Source organism: Hirundo rustica, chromosome 5, assembly GCF_015227805.2.
Source record: "Hirundo rustica isolate bHirRus1 chromosome 5, bHirRus1.pri.v3, whole genome shotgun sequence".
In the NCBI taxonomy this organism is placed as follows: domain Eukaryota; kingdom Metazoa; phylum Chordata; class Aves; order Passeriformes; family Hirundinidae; genus Hirundo; species Hirundo rustica.
Genome location: NC_053454.1, coordinates 53,910,657 through 53,930,366, shown reverse-complemented (window position 1 = coordinate 53,930,366; position 19,710 = coordinate 53,910,657). Strand labels below are relative to the sequence as shown.

The window sequence follows — 19,710 nt, the reverse complement described above, 5'->3', positions numbered from 1 at the left end:
GGGAGACGCGCTCGTGACGTCACGGGTGGCGCAGCCGCCGTCCCGCAGCCCGCGCTCCGCCGCGCTCCCCGCCGCGCCTCGCTCGGCCGCCGCCGGCCGCGGCCCCTCCCGCCGCCACCATGTACGACGCGGACGAAGGTGAGGGGTTTCCCCTTCCTTTCTCCTCGCCTCTTCCTCCCGCCCGACACGGCCAGGGGGCCAGGGATGGCGCTGGGCGCGCCGGGGCCCGCGGGAGCCGGGAGATGGCGGGGATGCGTTGGCATCTCCCCGGGAGCCGGGGTGCCGGAGGGTCCCTGGGCCCGGCGAGGGGGAACACCGCGGTGGTCGGAGCCTAACTCAGGCGTTGTGCTTGCCCACAGATATGCAATATGATGAAGACGATGATGAAATCACCCCCGACCTGTGGCAGGAAGCCTGCTGGATTGTTATTAGGTGACCTGCTAAAACTCGCTGTCCTTGTCACTTCAACACATGTGCTCTCCGTCTCTCAGGTGACATCCAGCTTGCTCCCGGGAACACGTCTGGGAGCTGCAGGCTTGGTTATCCTAAACTGTGTTGCAGCACGTTCAGAGCAGGAGGGCTTTTAGCAGAAACAAAGGATTGTCGGTAGGGATTAAAAAGGTCTGCTGACGCCCAGCACACGCTTTTTTTAGCAAAGAATGAGGTGCTTTTGGTTCCATATCAAGCACATGGTTTTCCCCACTGATCTCAGAGCTGATGCTGGCATTAGGAAGTCAATACTTGGTTATTTTCACCATTTTGGTAGTGGTGTACATGGGTGTCCAGAACCTGTGTGGCTGGAACAGAGGGCATCCAAGCTAAAAGTTCTGAGTACTAGTACTTGGACATGGGAGCGTGCTTCTTGCTTACTGCAGCTTGGAAAATTAGTCAAAGCAAAGTAATTTATAGGTGTTATTGAAAACCTGAGCTGAAGTCGCTTTCAGTGAGGTTTGTCATCACGTTTCTCTTCCAATTTGAGGGAAATTTAAGGCACTGACTGTGCATGCAGTCGTGTTTTAGCCAAGAGGTGGCAGCAAGTCTGTCAGTCCAAAGTGTCTGTGTCTTCGGGCAGGGAGGGAATTGTTAAACATTTGTGAGGAGCATCGTGCCTTGGGTTAAGTGAATGTGTTTGATTCACCATTGTATTTCATGGCTTTTGGAGTTTGGGTAATATATCTTAAGTTTGTTGATGTGTGAACTACATGAAATAAATTTTCTTATTAAGCTGCTCCTTTTTTTTTTTTTTTTTTTTTTTTTAGCTCCTATTTTGATGAAAAGGGTTTAGTCAGGCAACAGTTGGATTCCTTTGATGAGTTTATTCAGATGTCTGTGCAGAGAATTGTTGAAGATGCTCCACCAATTGATTTACAAGCTGAAGCCCAGCACGCCTCAGGAGAAGTGGAAGAGCCAGTAAGTGGAGAACCTTGGCAGCGATGATGTGTTGTTACAATTCAAATTCATTTTACATCAGTTTTATTTAACTCCTGTCCTGCTGTTTGAGTTGGGAAGTGACCAAAAACAAGTGTCTGCTGCAGCTCATGTTGTCAGCTCCTCTGCAAAACTGCATGGACAGAGACTTAGTAGAGCAGCTTAATGTCTTACTCTCATTTATTAAATGCAAGTTTTGAGGAATAGGTTTAGAGATGAGAAAAAGAAAACTTGCTTTTTCCTTCAGTCACTCGCGGGCAATCTCTCACCACATTTGAGGATGCTGGACTAATTTAAGGAAACTGCATGCATTGGGAAAAACTTACTTTTTTTTTGTTTCTGTCTCTCTCTGCTTCTCAGTGTCAAATTTTGAAGGCAGTTTAGAGCACATGAGAGGGTTTAGCAGTCGTGCTCAGAGATAAGAGTGATGGTAAATGTATTCTTAAAATTGCTTTCATGAGAACATGGAAATGGTACTATATGTGGCTGTTGCTGCAAATCCAGGGAAAGGTGTTTCTTCATGTAAGGACTGAGGGTCTTTTTTGACCTACGAAACATTTGCCAGCAAGGTCCTGCCGCCTCCTGTTGTAGGAAGCTTTTGTGCATTTTAAAAATCAGATTGTTTTCCAAAAACTCAAGTCTTACTTTGTTTACTTGTCCTATAGAATCTTCCTAGGAACCAGTGTTACCCAGCTTGCTGTGTTTTCATTTATTGTTCTTCTGCAGTAACGGTTCTGGTTGCTGATAGGAGAGATGCTTCTTCCATTACAAGTAAATATATTCTTGTTTTCCAGCCCCGGTATCTGCTGAAGTTTGAACAAATCTATCTCTCCAAACCTACACATTGGGAAAGAGATGGAGCACCCTCACCTATGATGCCAAATGAAGCCAGACTGAGAAACCTTACGTAAGAATCACTTCTGTGGTGGATAAACACAAGCAAGAGCTACCTCTGCCTCATTAATTCATAGCCCTTTATGATATAGTAGTGCCTTGAAAATGTGATAATTACTGCTTTGTTTAAACTTCCATGTCCAGTTGTTAATGATTTGGTAATAATGCTTAATACACCGGTGAGTGCTTGAATAACTGCCTTCATTATTCTGGGTCGTGCAGAAAGGTAGTAACTGACAGGTAACACAGTGGTATTTTTATTCTGTAGGTATTCTGCCCCCTTGTACGTGGATATAACTAAAACAGTTATTAAAGAAGGGGAGGACCAGTTGCAGACCCAGCATCAGAAAACCTTTATAGGAAAAATTCCTATCATGTTGCGTTCCACGTACTGCTTGCTGAATGGCTTAACTGACCGTGATCTTTGTGAGCTGAATGAGTGTCCACTTGATCCTGGTGGCTACTTCATCATTAATGGATCAGAAAAGGTAAGGGATATACCTTGCACAGCCATCTTTACAGACACTGGAAGTTCTGTTACTTGTATCCATGTGTTTTGCCAGGAGCATAAACACTCTTATTTCAGTGTACCAGAGATACTGTGGGAACTCCTGATCTTGCAGAAAGATGGGCTTTTAGTCATCTGTTAGGGCTTTCTCAAGCCACCTCTTCTTCTTTGTGCCACATTTCCCATCTTCAGTCCTTCCCTTCTTCAGTTTTGTCAACTGCTTTGTGTTTTGTGAACTTTTTGCCAGTAAGTGCTCTAGATGTTTTTATTTCCTTTTCCAGCATTGCAAAGCATCGTGCACTCTGAAATGAGGCACTTCCTCACTCGGAGTGTCCTCCAGCTTGTTCACAGCTATAAGATGCATTTTGTTTTAAGAAAAGGTTCTTGTCTCCATTGCTGTGGAAGCAGCTTCAGAAAATCATATCCACATCCTGTTAGTGCCTCACTAGCGAAATTGACAGTATTTTATAACTGATAACCTGGGCAAACACAGCAAAATAATCAGAATTGTATATTTCTTCTTGGGGGGAAAAAATCTGGCTTTGACTGTTGAGCTGACATCTAAATTTGCCTGTGTAGTGCATTGGCCTTGGAAAAACAGATAGTGAAATGCTTTCTTTATCAGTGTGTGAAATGTCTTGGCACAGCTAGAAGATGTAGTAAGTAATAACAATGGTGTTCCCTGAGTCTCTTGTTTTGGCTATTCCATCTTCACTAGCTGTATGTTTTGTTTAAATCTGTATTTTTAAAATACAGTTTGGCCAATTGACTTCGTGCTGTGCAGTGCTCTAAAAGTTGTGGCACCTGAAGGAATAGTAGAAACAGTGTGAGTGTTGCTTTCAGTATTCTCTTTTATGAGTTATTTACTCCTGTTCTTGTTTCTAACACAGGTTCTGATTGCTCAGGAGAAAATGGCTACAAACACAGTGTATGTGTTTGCAAAGAAAGATTCAAAATATGCCTACACAGGAGAGTGTAGATCTTGTCTGGAAAATTCCTCCCGACCAACAAGTACTATATGGGTCAGCATGCTGGCCAGAGGTGGACAGGTATGGCTAGGCAGTAGTAACCCCAGAGACTGATTCAGGAGTTTTGTTACTGTCCTGTCTCTTTGTGTCATTTGCTTTTGGGTTTTTGAGAAGAAATTTATTCTGGTGCTAAGTTGTAAAGAAGATAAAAGTAAACGAAAATTTGTCATACATTACGCCTGTCTCCTTAAAAAATAATTTGAGGATTGAAATGAAGACTCAATTTTTGGCAGATTTTAGGGCAAGGCTAAAAATAATTTGTAAATTACTATACGTGTTTTTTTAGAAAATTCAGTCAAGTTGTGTCCTGTTTTTTCACAAAGAATAAATTGAGGAGCAGGGACCCTCTCTTTGCTGATGTCTAAGCTAGTGTTGAGATGTATTTTGTAGACCATACATTAATTCATATTTAATTGCATCTAATTGTGCCATCTGTGAGGGGAAGCAAGTGCTACATGTAACTTCTAAAGCAAAAGGTGTCAGTACTCATTTAGCATTGCACTGATGTTTTGAGATTTTCCAAGAGCAACTTAAATAGAAGCTTTACAGTATTCTCACTCCTGAATGTCTGGGGCATTCGTGATTTCCTCTGCATCCCACAGCATTTCCTTCTAGAGAATGGGAGCAGCTACTTGAATAATCACTTGCACAGTGGGTTAGGAAAGCTGAGTTTAAGCCTGACAGAAGGAACACTGAAGGTGGATAGGATTGCTCTTGGCACTGAGGGAAAGAAATGATGCACATGGGTGAATGAGTAGTATTTCTATTCCTTTGTATCAGCAAAAACCTTACAAGTTTTCACAGACTTCCAAAGCTTGAAATGTTTTTAAAATAAAAAGTCATTGCTGGAGTAAGGTTGCAGAGTAGCTCCTTAGTTGACCTGCCGAGAAGCCGTGTTTTCCTGTGGTGCTTGAATAAATATGCTTGTGTCGTATCATCCAAATGCAGAGAGAGACTTCTTGCTTAAAGGCAGATATTTTAGAGACTTTTGCTTAAAGGCAGGATGATTTGAGAGACTTCTATTGAAAGGCAGGATGATTTGAGAGACTCCTATTGAAAGGCAGGATGATTTATGTCTAACCTGTGCTTTCCCCATCTTTGCAGGGGGCAAAGAAGAGTGCCATTGGTCAGCGCATTGTAGCAACTCTGCCATATATCAAACAAGAGGTCCCCATCATCATTGTCTTCCGTGCACTCGGCTTTGTGTCCGACAGGGACATTCTAGAGCACATCATATATGATTTTGAAGACCCAGAAATGATGGAAATGGTACTATATATTAAATTATTTCCTGTTCTCATGTTTGGTGGTGTGTTGGTGCAGGTAGTCATCCCTTGAAGCATCGTTCGTTTTCCAGTTGTAATTATTTATATTATTTTTGTGGGTTCTGTATTAGAAATGTTGGAAGTTCTCTGCCTGAGTCTGTTCTAATGAGTACATTAAGTGGACAGAGCACAGTGAAAATTTTTAAAGAGTTAACATGAATTTGGAGAGTTAGGGTCTTCTCCCGCTGTTGTTGACTTTAATTGTAAAGTCTTGATTATACCTGAAGCAGCATCAGAATGAACTTGAATGAGAACTGTTTTCTGAAGTTTAAACTATTTTTTATGTTCTTCCTGCATGCTTCATTGCTGTTTTCTAGTGCCACAAAGACCTGGATCAATAATTAGCAGATCCTGAAAAGAATCATTAACAAACTACCGTGTAGTTTCCTTCAGCCCCAACAGGTGCTGGTTGCTACAGGATTTTGCTGTATTTTTGTGCCTTAGGTTAAACCATCTCTGGATGAAGCATTTGTCATTCAGGAGCAAAATGTTGCCCTAAACTTCATTGGCTCAAGAGGTGCCAAGCCAGGTGTCACCAAAGAAAAGAGAATCAAGTATGCCAAAGAAGTCTTGCAGAAAGAAATGCTCCCACATGTTGGTGTCAGTGACTTCTGTGAAACCAAAAAGGCCTATTTTCTAGGGTATGTCAGAACTCTGTCTCGCAGCTGCAGATGGATATTTTTTATTCATGTGTATGATTGGAAGAATGCCTTGAATGGAAGTTTGTTTTGATCTCAGTCTTCTGGATACTCTGCCATAAACCTTGGGGCACTTCTGCTTTTAGGAGCATAACTCTTTGTTTTGTGCTTCTGTTTGTAGGAGTGTTACTCTTTGTTCTGTGCTTCTGATAGAGCCTGAAAATTCTTTGCTTTAGGGAATTTGGTTATCGTGCTTTGTGTTCTGTGGTATATTTTTGAGGCTGAGAAAATGCAAATTTTGATAAACTAGGAAAAAAAGGAACAAAATGAGCCTCAAACACATTTTAGATCTTAAGTTAAATACGATGATAGCGCTAAATGACTTTTTGATATCCAGTTGCATGGATAACATCTAGGAATTGATAACTAAGATGTAGATATGTACTGATAAGCTGACTAATGTAAACCACTCATTAAAACTAGTAGCACATTTTCTTGATCACTGCTTATTGGTATGCAGATGAACTGAAGCATCAGGAGACTTGTGATTTTATACCTGATTGCATGTGCTTAAACAGAGCCCATATTACAGGACAGGACAGATATTTAGCAGAACAGGCATGACCATCATGATGTAAATATTTTCTTCTCTCTGTCTTTAGACTGAGCTTTCTGTGGGTCATCCACCTCTAAGGATGTGCTGAAGAGGTTTATTTTAGGATAGTGGTATCCCAAAGATCTCGAACGGACAGCCTTTAGGAAAGAGTTCACTGACTTATCTATGAAAACATGTAATCTTTGTTGTGAATGTCTGCTGTCAGTTTAAAACATAAACTGTCTTATTTGCTTAGGTATATGGTTCATAGACTGTTGCTGGCAGCGCTGGGAAGAAGAGAGCTGGATGACAGAGATCATTATGGCAACAAAAGACTGGATCTTGCTGGGCCACTCCTGGCTTTCCTATTCAGAGGGTAACTATCACATACACGTTTTCTTTCATGGTAGAGGCATTGCCAACTCTGTGCTTCTAAATCAGACTGATTCTGTTGTGTCAGAGAGCCAGTCCTGGGCAACACAGCTTCTATCTGATTGTGATTTTCATGGAGTGGTTGAGTTTCCTATAACAGTAGGTGGCCAGCATTGACTTGTTTTTGAAGCACATTTTGTGCACATGTTTACAAACAGTTTCATTTGCTTTATTCCCTTCTGCCCCCTCACCCTGGTTACAAATTGCTTCTTTTCAGGAGGCCAGTGACATTTTTTTCAAATACCCCTGAGTAGGCTGAATTGCACAGCACTGTTTAATCAGATTTCTTGGTGTCTTTCTTCTACAGAATGTTCAAGAATTTGCTGAAGGAAGTGAGAATATATGCACAAAAGTTCATTGACAGAGGGAAAGATTTCAACTTGGAGTTGGCAATTAAAACAAGAATTATTTCGGACGGTTTGAAATATTCGTTGGCAACTGGAAACTGGGGTGACCAGAAGAAAGCTCATCAGGCCAGAGCAGGAGTATCTCAGGTACAATAAGGGCTTTGTCAGGTTTGCAGTTCTTAGGGCAAAACTGTTCTTATGGAGGTGTTTAATATTGCTTAGCAGCCATGCATGTTGTATGTTAAATATTCTAAAAAGGAAATTTCCTTAGGTGACACAGATGACGATCCAAATAGTTGGATCTTCATAGCTGTGTGGTTTAGGGAGTTTTTTGGTCATGTTTCTTATGTGGTTTTTTTGGGTTTGGTTTGGTTTGGTTTCTTTTGTTTTGTTTTGTTTTGGGGTTTTTTTTGTTTGGTTTGGTTTTTTTTTTTTCTTTGGCTATCTAATTCACTGCTAAACAGTTGGTGCACCTCTTGTTAGATCATGCACTTTTGTGTAAATTCCTAGTCCCAGGGAGTTGCCCGGGAGGATGGATTTCTTTCCTTCAGTTACTTCCCGTGCTTTACAGGCAGTTACAAAACTTGAGTGACACCTTACAGTATGAGAGTTATGTATTCCATGGCCAATGATGTGGAGCACTGGCTTTATTAGCCCAGGGTTTTGCTGTGGTGCAAGCATGCTCTGGAAACCTCTGTCACTACAACACAGTTAGGAGCCTGAGATTCTAGGGGCAGTGTGAGTTTAGTGGAGGTGAACTAAAAAGCGTAGCTATCAAAAATCAGAGTTGTTTTAGTTCTTTGTAAGCACACCATTTCTGGAGGGTGTTGATCCTTTCTGCTAGTGTGTCATGATGCCTGTCAGCAACACACTTCGGAAGCTTTGGCTGACTGAATTCCTTCCTCCATGCAGGTGTTGAACCGCCTGACTTTTGCATCCACGCTTTCCCACCTGAGACGCCTGAATTCTCCGATTGGGAGAGATGGAAAACTGGCCAAGCCCCGGCAGCTGCACAACACCCTGTGGGGAATGGTTTGCCCTGCAGAGACCCCTGAGGTAATGAAAGCAGGATTTGTGTACTAACTGCATTTCCCTCACGTTAATTTTGTAACCATGGCACTTGTGATGATCCCTTGCACTTTTTTTAATAATGCTGATGCAGATATTTAGCTTTATAGCTAACTCGGTGGTTGAAAGCTTTTTTTATGTCCAGTTCCTTGGGGAGTTAAGTTGAAATTCTTGAATCTTCTTGGGGGAACCTCTTGATTTGAAAATGCAAGTTAACTTTGTGTTTCTGCTAGGGCCATGCAGTAGGACTTGTGAAGAACTTAGCCCTGATGGCTTACATTTCTGTGGGGTCTCAGCCATCTCCAATTCTGGAATTCTTGGAAGAGTGGAGTATGGAAAACCTAGAAGAAATATCTCCAGCAGCAATAGCTGAGTATGTGCAAATAAAACTCTTTAAACCGACTTTAAGTTTTTTATCCTGTACAACACTTCAGTGGTTCAGGGTTATTTGGTGGGGTGAGTTATTTTTAATTATTATTTGTTTATGTTTCCCCTTTTTAGTGCTACCAAGATATTTGTTAATGGCTGCTGGGTAGGAATACACAAAGATCCAGAGCAGCTGATGAATACCCTAAGGAAGCTTCGTCGTCAGATGGACATCATTGTGTCAGAGGTATAAATCTTTACCTCTAGAGTTTGGGAGTCCTTTTAGACAAGAGAAGATAATGCCTTGATACTACTTTGCAAGTTTCAAGTAGCATTATTTGCAAGTCTCTTTCTGAATATACTTCACATTGGGTTTGTTTTGTGTTTTATTTGGGGAGGTTTTAGGATTTGGTGCATTTGATTTTTTTTATTATATGCTTGATTGCGTATGATTTGTTGCTTGGTTGTGGAGTTGTTTTTTTTAGGGGGAAACGTTTGTTTTTAAAGAGGATGGAGTTGAAAGACAAAGCAGTTGAAAATAATCTTCTGAAACACTTCAGTGTGTAGGAGTGTTACTCTTTGTTCCGTGCTTCTGATAGTGCCTGGAAAGTCTTTGCATTAGGGAATTTGGTTATCCTGTTTTATGTTCTGTGGTTCTGATTCCAAGCTGAGACTTTGTACTCACGGGCTGCTGCTGTCTTGCCCAGGTCTCGATGATTAGAGACATTCGTGAGCGAGAAATCCGCATCTACACTGACGCAGGCAGAATTTGTCGGCCTCTTTTAATTGTGGAGAAACAGAAGTTGCTGCTGAAGAAAAGGCACATTGACCAGCTGAAGGAACGAGAGTATAACAATTACAGGTGAGATATGTTCCTGAAATTCAACTGAAGGTGTAATTTTCCATCTTGGAAGCTGCATGTTCCCTCAGGTTGGAGAGAGGAATGTTTAAAGCTTTGTGCAGCACAAAGATGCTTTCTCTGCCTGCTAGTTTAATCTGGTTTTTTAATCACACTGAGGCAGTGGTAGTCATAATAAGCCAAGGAAGTCTTTGTTCTTGTCACTGCTGAAGAGACCCATTTTAGGTGTTAAGTGAGTTCTTGGTTGTTCAGTTGGCAGGATCTCGTGGCCAGTGGTGTAGTAGAGTACATTGACACCCTGGAAGAAGAGACTGTGATGCTGGCAATGACTCCAGATGACTTGCAAGAGAAAGGTGTGGCATATTGTTCAACGTACACTCACTGTGAGATTCACCCATCCATGATCCTGGGAGTGTGTGCATCCATTATCCCTTTCCCTGATCACAACCAGGTCAGTGCACTTCTGCTGATATCCTGCTTTTAAAGCTGATAGAAAACCCACAGGTGTGTGTGTGTGTAAAGAGCTTTGTGTACGTAATCATATGTATTCCCTTTGTCTGTCTAGTCTCCCAGGAACACATACCAGTCTGCTATGGGTAAACAGGCTATGGGAGTCTACATTACCAACTTCCACGTCCGTATGGATACGCTGGCACATGTGTTGTATTATCCCCAGAAGCCCCTGGTAACAACTCGCTCCATGGAGTACTTGAGGTTCAGAGAGCTGCCAGCAGGTGTGTTGTCAGTTCACGTTCATGGAACAAAAATGCTACTTTCTTGTTTTGGTTCAAACGTGTCACAAATGGCGTGTGTAGAGTACCTGAACATTTAGCCAATGTGTGCTATTTAAGAAATAAGAATAGGTTGAGTGTTAGCTTGTAACTGGACAGCTACACTGCCAAATATCTGTTGATAATGTTGCAGCCAAAACTACCCAAAAAAACCCTCCTAAAACCTAACTGAAAAAAATGAATTATCTGTATTGATGTTTGATAGGTTTTTCACAAGGGGTCACTCTTGCCTCTCTTTTCTACCCAGAGTTGCATTTGCTGATGCTGCATGTTTTTATGTGTGGGATGTAGAGATTTTTATCTGAGAAATGGTAGAACATTCTTCACTGAAGAGAGTACAGCCCTGCTTTGAGTTAAAATAGTGTCTGTCTGGGCATGTGTGCATAGTTTCAAAGTACTTTCTCTTCATATTGTAGGTATCAACTCGATTGTAGCCATTGCATCATACACAGGCTATAACCAGGAAGACTCTGTCATTATGAACCGTTCTGCTGTTGACAGAGGCTTTTTTAGGTAAGACTATAAATTTTTTAACTGCTTGGAATTTAAAAAAAAGGCTACACTGAGTTGTCCAGAGGCTCAAGAGAAGTTAATTTTATGCTGGAAGGTGCCATTCTCCAAATCTTTCCAACTTGAGAAGCATTTTTTTTTTTTTTTAAACTCGGGATGGAGGGAGCAATACAATGAAAATAGTGAATCTTATCAAAACACCATGAAACCTGACTGCCCACTTTGTCTTCTTGATCTTCTATTTTGATCTTTATTGTTTGTGATCTTTTGTATCGCAGTTTAATGAAAAAACATTTGGACTCTTCCCTGGCATATTTTTTATAGAAGTCTTGCCAGTTACCAGAACAATGCTGCAGCATTTTAGCATGGTATTGTCTTTATTATTGAGACAGTTGCTACCAGTTAGGATTGGAATGTTCCTCTCCTTAGAAGGAACTGCTGTTGGCACAGCTGGTGGCTGATGTGACTTTGTGCGTTGTAGTATCTGAAAGCACTTTGTTGTGCTGGCAACTGAGGCAGCAAACAAAAACCCTTAAAGCACCAGAAAGAATCTTACATAAATTGAAAGTTTTTCACTGCAGCTCACTTGTACTGAGTGTGGCACTGCAAGGTAGCAGTAGAACCGTGAAAAAGAAAACTAAAAACCTTTGCAAGATTGCATGCATAGGGAGGAAAGTAATGTGAGAATGATATGCTGAAGATGAGAATAATTATTAGGAATAACAACTACTTCTGAGGTGTCGAGCAGATACAAAAGTCTTCAAAGTTCATCAAAAATTAGCATGTTATCTTAGGTACTTTGGCAGTATCTGCAAAGTGACCATCATAATGCCCTCTGAAACTTTGTTGTTTGGTGGGTTGTTTTTCTGGTTTTGTTTTCCTCTCCTCAGTGAAGGTCAGATTTACAGGAGATCAGAGGAAAGGTTGTGCGGCATGTGCTCATTATTTGGATTTGGTTGTTATTAATAACACTAACCATAATATGTGGAAATGAGATATACAGGTGGGGGAAAATGATGCTGGTTTCACTGGAGGAGACTTTATAAATTCATTTCAGGTCTGTGTTCTATCGCTCATACAAAGAGCAGGAGTCTAAGAAAGGGTATGACCAAGAGGAAGTTTTTGAAAAGCCTACACGTGAAACCTGCCAAGGTAAGATAAAAGAGTGTACAAAGACTCCGTTTCCAAATTAAAGTTCTGTGGGCGAGGGAGTTAATGTTGAACTGATTCGGTTTATATTTTGGGATATATTAATACATTTTTGTATTTTATAGAAATTACCATATTGGTTGAGATACTTGCATTAGATATTTTAGCAGTTGTCTGAGGTTGCAAGCAGACATGTTGAATTACTGCAGAACATTGAGAGTCAGTATGTTGAAAAATTTAGGTCTACTTTTTTTGTTCCTTTTTTTTCCCCCCAAGGTATGAGACACGCAATCTATGACAAACTTGATGATGATGGTTTGATAGCCCCTGGGGTACGTGTGTCTGGGGATGATGTCATCATTGGCAAAACAGTCACACTGCCAGAAAACGAAGATGAGCTGGAGAGCACCAACAGACGCTTCACCAAGAGAGACTGCAGCACCTTCCTGCGGACCAGTGAGACTGGGATTGTAGATCAGGTCATGGTAACCCTGAACCAGGAAGGATACAAGTTCTGCAAGATTAGGGTGAGCACTGACGTTTGTGCTTTCTGCTCTAATAGTCTTTGGTCTGTATTTAAGTTACCAATTGCATGTTTTTCCTGTGACTGACAGGTACGTTCTGTAAGAATTCCACAAATTGGAGATAAATTCGCTAGCAGACACGGTCAGAAAGGAACCTGTGGTATCCAGTACAGGCAAGAGGTAGTAATTTATTTTTTCTTCTTCTGATTTTACTTGTGATGATCTTAGCATTGGAACTGTCTTAAGTGAATTGTCTGTGGAATATCTACTCAGGTGCAATGTTGACTTAAATGTAGCTTAAATGTATTTTTAGAAGGGGACACAGCTGCTTCTTACATATTTCAATGATTTTTAAATTCTTTAAAATATTTAATTTGGATCCAGACACATACTTTTCCTAAACATGATGTTCTGGGAAGAACTGACTGTGTGTTTCCCTGCTCCAGGATATGCCCTTTACATGTGAAGGCATCACACCTGATATCATTATCAACCCCCATGCCATCCCTTCCCGCATGACCATTGGTCACTTGATTGAGTGTCTTCAGGGCAAGGTAAGAACAGTCTTCTAAACTGCATGTCTGAGCAATATGAATTAAAATTTGGTGGGGATTGTTGTTTGCTTTGAGCTTTTTTTTTTTTTTTTTTTTTTTTTTGTAAAGATGAACACTATCTAGTAAGTGTTAAATAATTATTGTTCTCCAGTTACTTAATAGCAAAAGGAGGTTTCTTAGGGAAGATGTACAGTCTTGTAAATTTTATGCAGAAGGTCAGACCCTACCTACAGTGTGCACTCTCATCTGTTACTTTTGTTCCAGACATTTTCCCCTGACCTAGAAAAAGGAGTAGGAAAATTGTTTATAGTGTGTGTTTTTTAAAATACGTGGCAGACAAGCACAGAGAGATAGGGTTCGACTATTGGCACGGAATCTCAAATTCCAATATGAAGAGTTACAACAGCTAAATATGATCTAACCAGTCCTTCAGAAACCTGACAAACTTCTTCAAATCTCTTCTCTGTAGGTGTCTGCAAACAAGGGAGAAATTGGTGATGCCACACCTTTTAACGATGCTGTCAATGTGCAAAAGATTTCCAACCTTTTATCAGATTATGGCTATCATCTAAGAGGAAATGAGGTATAAATAGTCAAGGTATCAATTTACTCATTTTTTTAATATACATTTGAGGGGTAGTAAGGCTTACGATTGCATTGACCTCTTCAGGTCCTCTACAACGGCTTCACTGGTCGAAAAATCACATCCCAGATCTTCATTGGTCCTACCTATTACCAGCGCTTGAAGCACATGGTGGACGACAAAATCCATTCTCGTGCACGAGGGCCAATCCAGATCCTTAACAGACAGCCCATGGAAGGCAGATCTCGGTAAGGCAGATCCCTGGTAGTTTCTGTATGCTGTTCTGTTTTTCTGTTTAGTTTTTAGCCCTGAACAAGTAGTTGCCTCAGCTTTGCAGCTTAATTAGCTCACCCTTAATAGCTACCCATTTTTTCATGTGTTTGGTTTAAGATCTTGTATTGGGTGCAGGTGCCAAGGTTTTGGCAGCAGGAGGTACTGCTGGGGTGGCCTCTCTGAGGAAGGGCCAGGGCTTGCCCCGTGCTGGACACAGCCACTTAGAGCTGGCCCTGGCAGCCCCAGTGCTGAGCTGAGCAGCAGTGGTGCTGGTAGCACTTCTGTGAGAATGTATTTAGAAAGGGTAAAAAATGCTGTGCAGCAGCTGTGAGAGAGGAGTGAGGAAATGCATCAGAAACTGGCCTGCAGCCTGTGGAAAGCCCATGCTGGAGCAGGCTCCTGGTAGGAGGTATGATCTGTGGGGGACCCCTGCTGCTGTAATCTCTTCCTAAAGGATTGTACCCCGTGGGAAGGGCTCATGCTGGAACAGTTTGTGAAGGACTATCCCATGGAAGGGGCCACATGCTGGAGCAGGAAAAAATTGTGAGGAGAAAGGAGCAGCCTGTGGTGCACTGACTGCAATCCTCATTCTCCCAGTCATCACAGGGAGGGCACGAAGGAGTTGGGAATGAAGGATTGAAGTAAGCCTGGGAAGAAGGTTGGGGAGGTGAACTTTTTAGTTTTGTCTTTGTTCCCTGTCATCCTACTCCCTTTTTAAATGGTGATAAACTCATTTTCCCCATGCTGAGTCTGTTTTGTCTGTGATAGTAATTGGTAAGCAGTCTCTCTGGTTTTATGTCCACTCACGAGCTTTTCCATCTTACTTTCTCCCCATGTCCAGTTGACATGGTGGGGACCAGAGAGCTGTTTGGGGGACATCTGGCACACAGCCAAGGTTAAACCCACCACAGATAAGCAGAGGATGACTTAATCGTACACTTTGTTTTGCTGTATGGTTGTGCTGTGGCTGTCAGACACCAGCTGTAGAAATGCTCATCAGCAGTTATTAATTAACTGTTTTCACAGTTCTATTCTGTGGTGTTAGAGGAAAATTAATGCACAGCTTTCCTCCTGCCTTGCAATGCGGATACTTGTTCCACCATCAGGAACTGATTATTTTGCCAGTGAACTCAAAAGTTGAGGGATTTTTCTCTTCCTTTTAGTGATGGTGGCCTTCGCTTTGGAGAAATGGAACGAGATTGCCAGATTGCTCATGGAGCAGCCCAGTTCTTGAGAGAAAGATTGTTTGAAGCTTCAGACCCATACCAGGTCCACGTGTGTAACCTCTGTGGAATCATGGCCATTGCAAACACGAGGACTCACACCTACGAATGCCGCGGATGCCGTAATAAAACTCAGGTACGTGTGGTTTTCATCAGCCACTGTTTCTCCGTGTGGGCAGGAGGAAATGCCACTTGAGTGAAGCGGGAGGATAGGGAAGTAAATGTTTAAAGAAGCACCAGAACAATTGCTATTTTAGTTTCATAACTGTTTTAAGTGTTTATAGCGTTGTAGTCAATTTGGATGCTTCCTTTATTAATTTTATAGTGTTGGCACGTCACTTGGCAGGAAATGCTGTTCAAATGTTGTACAGTGCAGCGCTTTCAGAGACTTTAAATGCTCAAGAGCTTATTTTTAGAAGTAAAACTCAGAATCACAGGAATTTAGAGGCATCGCCCTTGTGGCTGTCCCATGAAGATATTTATGCTTGCAGAGCTGGGTCCCCACGGGAGGTCTTTTGTGTTGCACTTTGGTGGGTTTTTCTAATTTAATAAAAGCTCTGCAGTGCATGCTTGGTTACAGAAGTATGTCAAGGGAGAGTGGTAGCAGAGATAAAAATAGTTGCCTTGAACAGACTTGTTTTTGTGCTAGGGACTGGCTGCTGCAACTCTTAACAATGGCACTGGGGCTACAGTGATGTGTCCTGGAAACCTTACCTCCATTTATGCACCTCAGGCACACGCTGCTATGCACATGTTCTGTGTTAAATGGCTCTTGTTTAGGATCTGAACCCTTGGCTGCATTTTTACATTAAATTTGTGTTCTACAGAGCTGTTGTGTAGCCCCTGCAGACAGTCTCAGCTTCCTTCTTACTTTGGTACTGTCTCTGAGTAATTCTTGTTAAATGCTTTCATGCATATCTCCAGATTTGCTTGTAAGCCAAAACTCAACAAGTTGTTTGTGTAGAGGATAGTGGAAGTTGATGTTTTACGAGTGTTTATCGTAAGACTTTTGAAATGTCTTTCCAGATATCTTTGGTTCGGATGCCCTACGCTTGCAAACTCCTCTTCCAAGAACTGATGTCTATGAGTATTGCACCTCGTATGATGAGTGTTTAGCCTTAAAAGGGCTTGTTGTTTTTTTTAAATTATGAGACTCAAGTGCTCAGGTTTTGTTCATTTTGTATACCTTGCATTCAAAATCACAGTTTTACTCATCTGCTGTGTGCTGTTCAAAAGTACGTTTTATTTCCTGTAAATAGAATTAAAATTTGTAATCGAACTTGTGAAACTATTTGTGTATCTGTGAAAGAAGTGTGCAAGCAAATTGGGAGTCAAAGAAAAAGGGAGTTAAGAGGGACTGATTAGTCAGCTAGAAAAAGCCAGAGCTTGCAGCTTTCCAAAATACTAATTTAAAACTGTGCATAAGTGAAAGTCCTCACATCACAGCTCTGCACCGTCATCTGTGAAAAAACAAAAACATGTTACACTCTGTCCTGTTCCAAGGGGGAATAACTTTGGCAATAGCTTTGGGATCTCTTGGCTGAGGGTAAGACCTGACCCCTCCTTCCTTCCTGCCTTCTTTCCTTCCCTCCCTGCTGCAGGGGTGTGATAATAGACACGTTTTTCTGTGCTGAGATCACCTGGACATGGCACACAGACTCTCACAGTGTAGCTGTGATGTCTGGCAGTTTGTTCCATTAACTTTATCAGTTTCCTGTAAGGTGGCAGTCTACATTTACTTATCACTTAGCTCCAGATGCCTTAGAGCTTTCCTACAGCTGAAGAGAACCAGCTGTAGCATGGGCTGGGTGTGTAAGAAACAAACTGAGGCACTGTGCAGAGTGCTGCAACCTTGCAGTAGTTACTGTGAGAGAGGGAGTGAACATTCTCTGTTATGGAGTGTAAACGTGCTGTTCATGGCACAACTCAGTAAAACTCAATTTCATTCACATCCATAAATAAGATGTTTGAAAAGGGATTGGAGGCTACCTTAAAACCATTAGCAAAGTTCCTGTGCATGATATTTGGATTCATTTTAAGCTCTCATTTCAGTGCCAGGTGCTGCTAATGTTCTAAGGGAAGTATTTTAGCTCTTCACAGACATAAGGACACAAAAAGTCAAGACTATATAGTTTGGATAAAGCTAGCAGGGATTAAAACTAAGGATTATGTCCAATAGGGGATTTGGGCAGCACAGTATTCCCTGTCCTTCGGCCTCTGGCAGGGTTACAGTTACTGTTCTGGCTCTCCAGATTTATTCCTAGGCATATCATGTGGCTGTGGGACTGAGCCATCCTCTGCAGCTGGGATGAGGGTGGTTGGTGTGCCACCAGCTTTGCACACAGCCTAGCAGAGAGGACATGCTGTGGCAAATCTCTGAGGTTTCACATCCCAGCATGCAGAGAACATGGCAGGAACTGGAATGTCTGCTGTGCCAACACTGCTCCCAGGAGAGAGGAGCAGGCTCAAAAGCACCCAGACAACACTGAAAGGGTTATACAAAGGTAGGGCTGGAAACCCACTGGAAGTTGCTCTATAAAAAACCCAGAAGGTGTTTCTTAATTTTACTTTACTATTTCCAGTACTTTACAGCATGTGGGGGGTTGTTTGACCATCCCTTGAGAACTCTAGCAGCTAAGATTTGCTGGAATGTTTTGTCAAATGCAAAAAACTGCGTGTTAACTGGTATTTCTAGTGGGTGGGTGGGGAGGGTTTGTTGCATTGTGGGGTTGTTTTGTGTTTTTAAAGATTAAACAGAGGTGGTCCTTTTGTATCAAATAACAATAAACTGTTAGGGTAGAGAGCTGCTGAGTGTTCAGCCACACTTACCAACCTTTGGTCAGGGCGATTTCATGCAGAGTTTCCACAACGTGGATTTTCGCAGAAGCCGTTGCCTCTCCTTTGGCATTTGATGCATGGCACTCGTATTCCCCAGCGTCCTCTTTGCTCAGAGGAGATATCTAAGGGAAGGAACACACCCCGCTCCCCCAGTGAGCATCTGGTGCACCGGTAGAGGTGATTCTGTCTTCAGGTATCTTACAGAACTTCTCTGTGTCAAACCCTGTCGTCCCCATGCAAGTGGTATGCACACTTCTGCAGGCTAGACAGAGGAAGGGTGCATGCACCAGCTACGACTGCTACCAGCAGCCACCTTTATCCTTCATCTCTAACTCACACAGGTTGTTTTCCTCTAAATTCCCTGTCTCTCACCATTTGTCTCCTCTACTGTTCCGTGTTCATCAGCAGTGTGCAAACTGCACTCTGCTGTCTGTGCAGCCCTGTGCATACCCAGGGTACTTACCAGCACCCAGCCAGTCACTTCATGTTTCTCAGGGCCCCCACGGGTCTGGATAGCCAAGTTCTCCCGGTCCCCAGGCAGAAGCTCCATCCTCTGGACACCATACTGTCCTCGAATTATCTAAACAGAGGGGCAGGAAAGGGTAAGAACTTCGGGGCTTACTTATGCTGGAACTGCATGCTGAACCATACCTGCACCCAGATCAACATTAGATGTACATGAATGTGTTTTGTGCTGCAGCAGTGTATCTCTATCACCAGTTTCCCCTTATCCCCCTTATAATGCACCCACACCACCCCAGTGCCTCAGCCCTGAGGCTGTGCTCCCCTCACACCAGCAACACAGTGGCCCAGTTTTCTGGTACAGATGGTGCTGGGCAGTGGGGTGTGCCAACAAGCCCTGTGCTGATCTGGCCTCACAGAACTTGTGTGTGTGCTCCCAAGCGTGTGCTCAGCCCTGCCAGTTTCTGCTGCAGCAAACCAGGCAGTCGCTCCTGGCAGGCACTGCATCAATGTGAAGGCAGCACTGCAGTCTTTCCCCAGTACCTGAGCCCAGAGGATAAGTGGTGCTCAGACCTTGTTACCACCAGGTCAAGCAGTCTCTCAGCCACAAGGACGAGGCATGAGAAGCAGAACAACATTGACAGACAGTGTAAACTCAGCGTCTGTTCATAAACAAGCAGAACATGCTGCCTGAGTCAACAAGCCCACAGACCTGACAGTCTGCTCTTGAACCCCTGTGAATAAAGCTTGCTGTCTTACAGCATATTTTGGGCCAATCTAGTTTTTTTCTCCATAGTATCCTTTAGTAGCAATGTTTCAGCCTACTTTTAAGACCCTTCACAAGTGTGCACAAACCTGTGGCACTTGAGGAGGCTGCAGGAGCCATGCAGTGGCTCTCAGCCCTTCGGCCAGGATACTCTCCATTCAACACTGGCCCCTGTCCTAAGCCAGATGTTACCAGTGCTGCCAAAACCAACATGCTGCTGGCTACTGGAGCTAAATGACTGCCCCATGTGGTTCCTGTTCCCGATGTGGGCGATGTCTAGCCACCTCAGCAGGGTGAAGGTGAAGGCAGGTCAAGAGACATACCCTACATGCTCCAAATACCAGGCGCTACCAAGAGAAACGCAAGTCCTGTCCTGGCTTGGGATCAACAAGAGTTTATTTTCTAAATAATGTCTAAAAATTAAGCAAAACCAGATGTTTGGGGGTGGACAGAACTGCAGACATGAGAGAACTCATCAAAGAGGTGTGTTTCTACAGAGGGATCTGCCTTTGTGCTTACAAGGCACTTTCAGCCAGGTTTGCTGTGCTG

General features: G+C 42.7%; 2 protein-coding genes across 2 annotated transcripts in view; one reads left to right on the top strand and one right to left on the bottom strand.

Moving 5' to 3' along the window:
• Nucleotides 1-65: 65 nt before the first annotated feature.
• Nucleotides 66-16,383, top strand: POLR2B (RNA polymerase II subunit B). Its single transcript, XM_040063808.2, has 25 exons — nucleotides 66-138; nucleotides 360-432; nucleotides 1,260-1,410; nucleotides 2,223-2,335; nucleotides 2,591-2,810; nucleotides 3,721-3,879; nucleotides 4,963-5,127; nucleotides 5,628-5,824; nucleotides 6,673-6,792; nucleotides 7,156-7,342; nucleotides 8,108-8,251; nucleotides 8,497-8,636; nucleotides 8,765-8,876; nucleotides 9,337-9,491; nucleotides 9,741-9,939; nucleotides 10,054-10,222; nucleotides 10,696-10,792; nucleotides 11,847-11,941; nucleotides 12,215-12,465; nucleotides 12,553-12,642; nucleotides 12,909-13,016; nucleotides 13,486-13,599; nucleotides 13,687-13,847; nucleotides 15,036-15,231; nucleotides 16,122-16,383. The coding sequence occupies exons 1-25, from the start codon at nucleotides 120-122 to the stop codon at nucleotides 16,209-16,211; spliced, it is 3,525 nt and encodes a 1,174-aa protein (XP_039919742.1). The 5' UTR covers nucleotides 66-119; the 3' UTR covers nucleotides 16,212-16,383.
• The window catches only part of IGFBP7 (insulin like growth factor binding protein 7), a 15,716-nt gene continuing 12,324 nt past the window's right edge, over nucleotides 16,319-19,710 (bottom strand). Inside the window, 3 exon segments of the mRNA XM_040063810.2 lie at nucleotides 16,319-16,555; nucleotides 17,929-18,055; nucleotides 18,397-18,513. Of these exon segments, the coding sequence (XP_039919744.1) occupies nucleotides 16,536-16,555; nucleotides 17,929-18,055; nucleotides 18,397-18,513 (264 nt within the window). The 3' untranslated portion in view covers nucleotides 16,319-16,535.

What these genes read in the sequence shown, in the direction of transcription:
- POLR2B (XM_040063808.2), top strand. An exon ending in AAAAAGGCCTATTTTCTAGG is followed by an intron (nt 5,825 to 6,672) that starts GTATGTCAGAAC and finishes TTATTTGCTTAG; the next exon opens with GTATATGGTTCATAGACTGT. An exon ending in ACAAGTTCTGCAAGATTAGG is followed by an intron (nt 12,466 to 12,552) that starts GTGAGCACTGAC and finishes TGTGACTGACAG; the next exon opens with GTACGTTCTGTAAGAATTCC.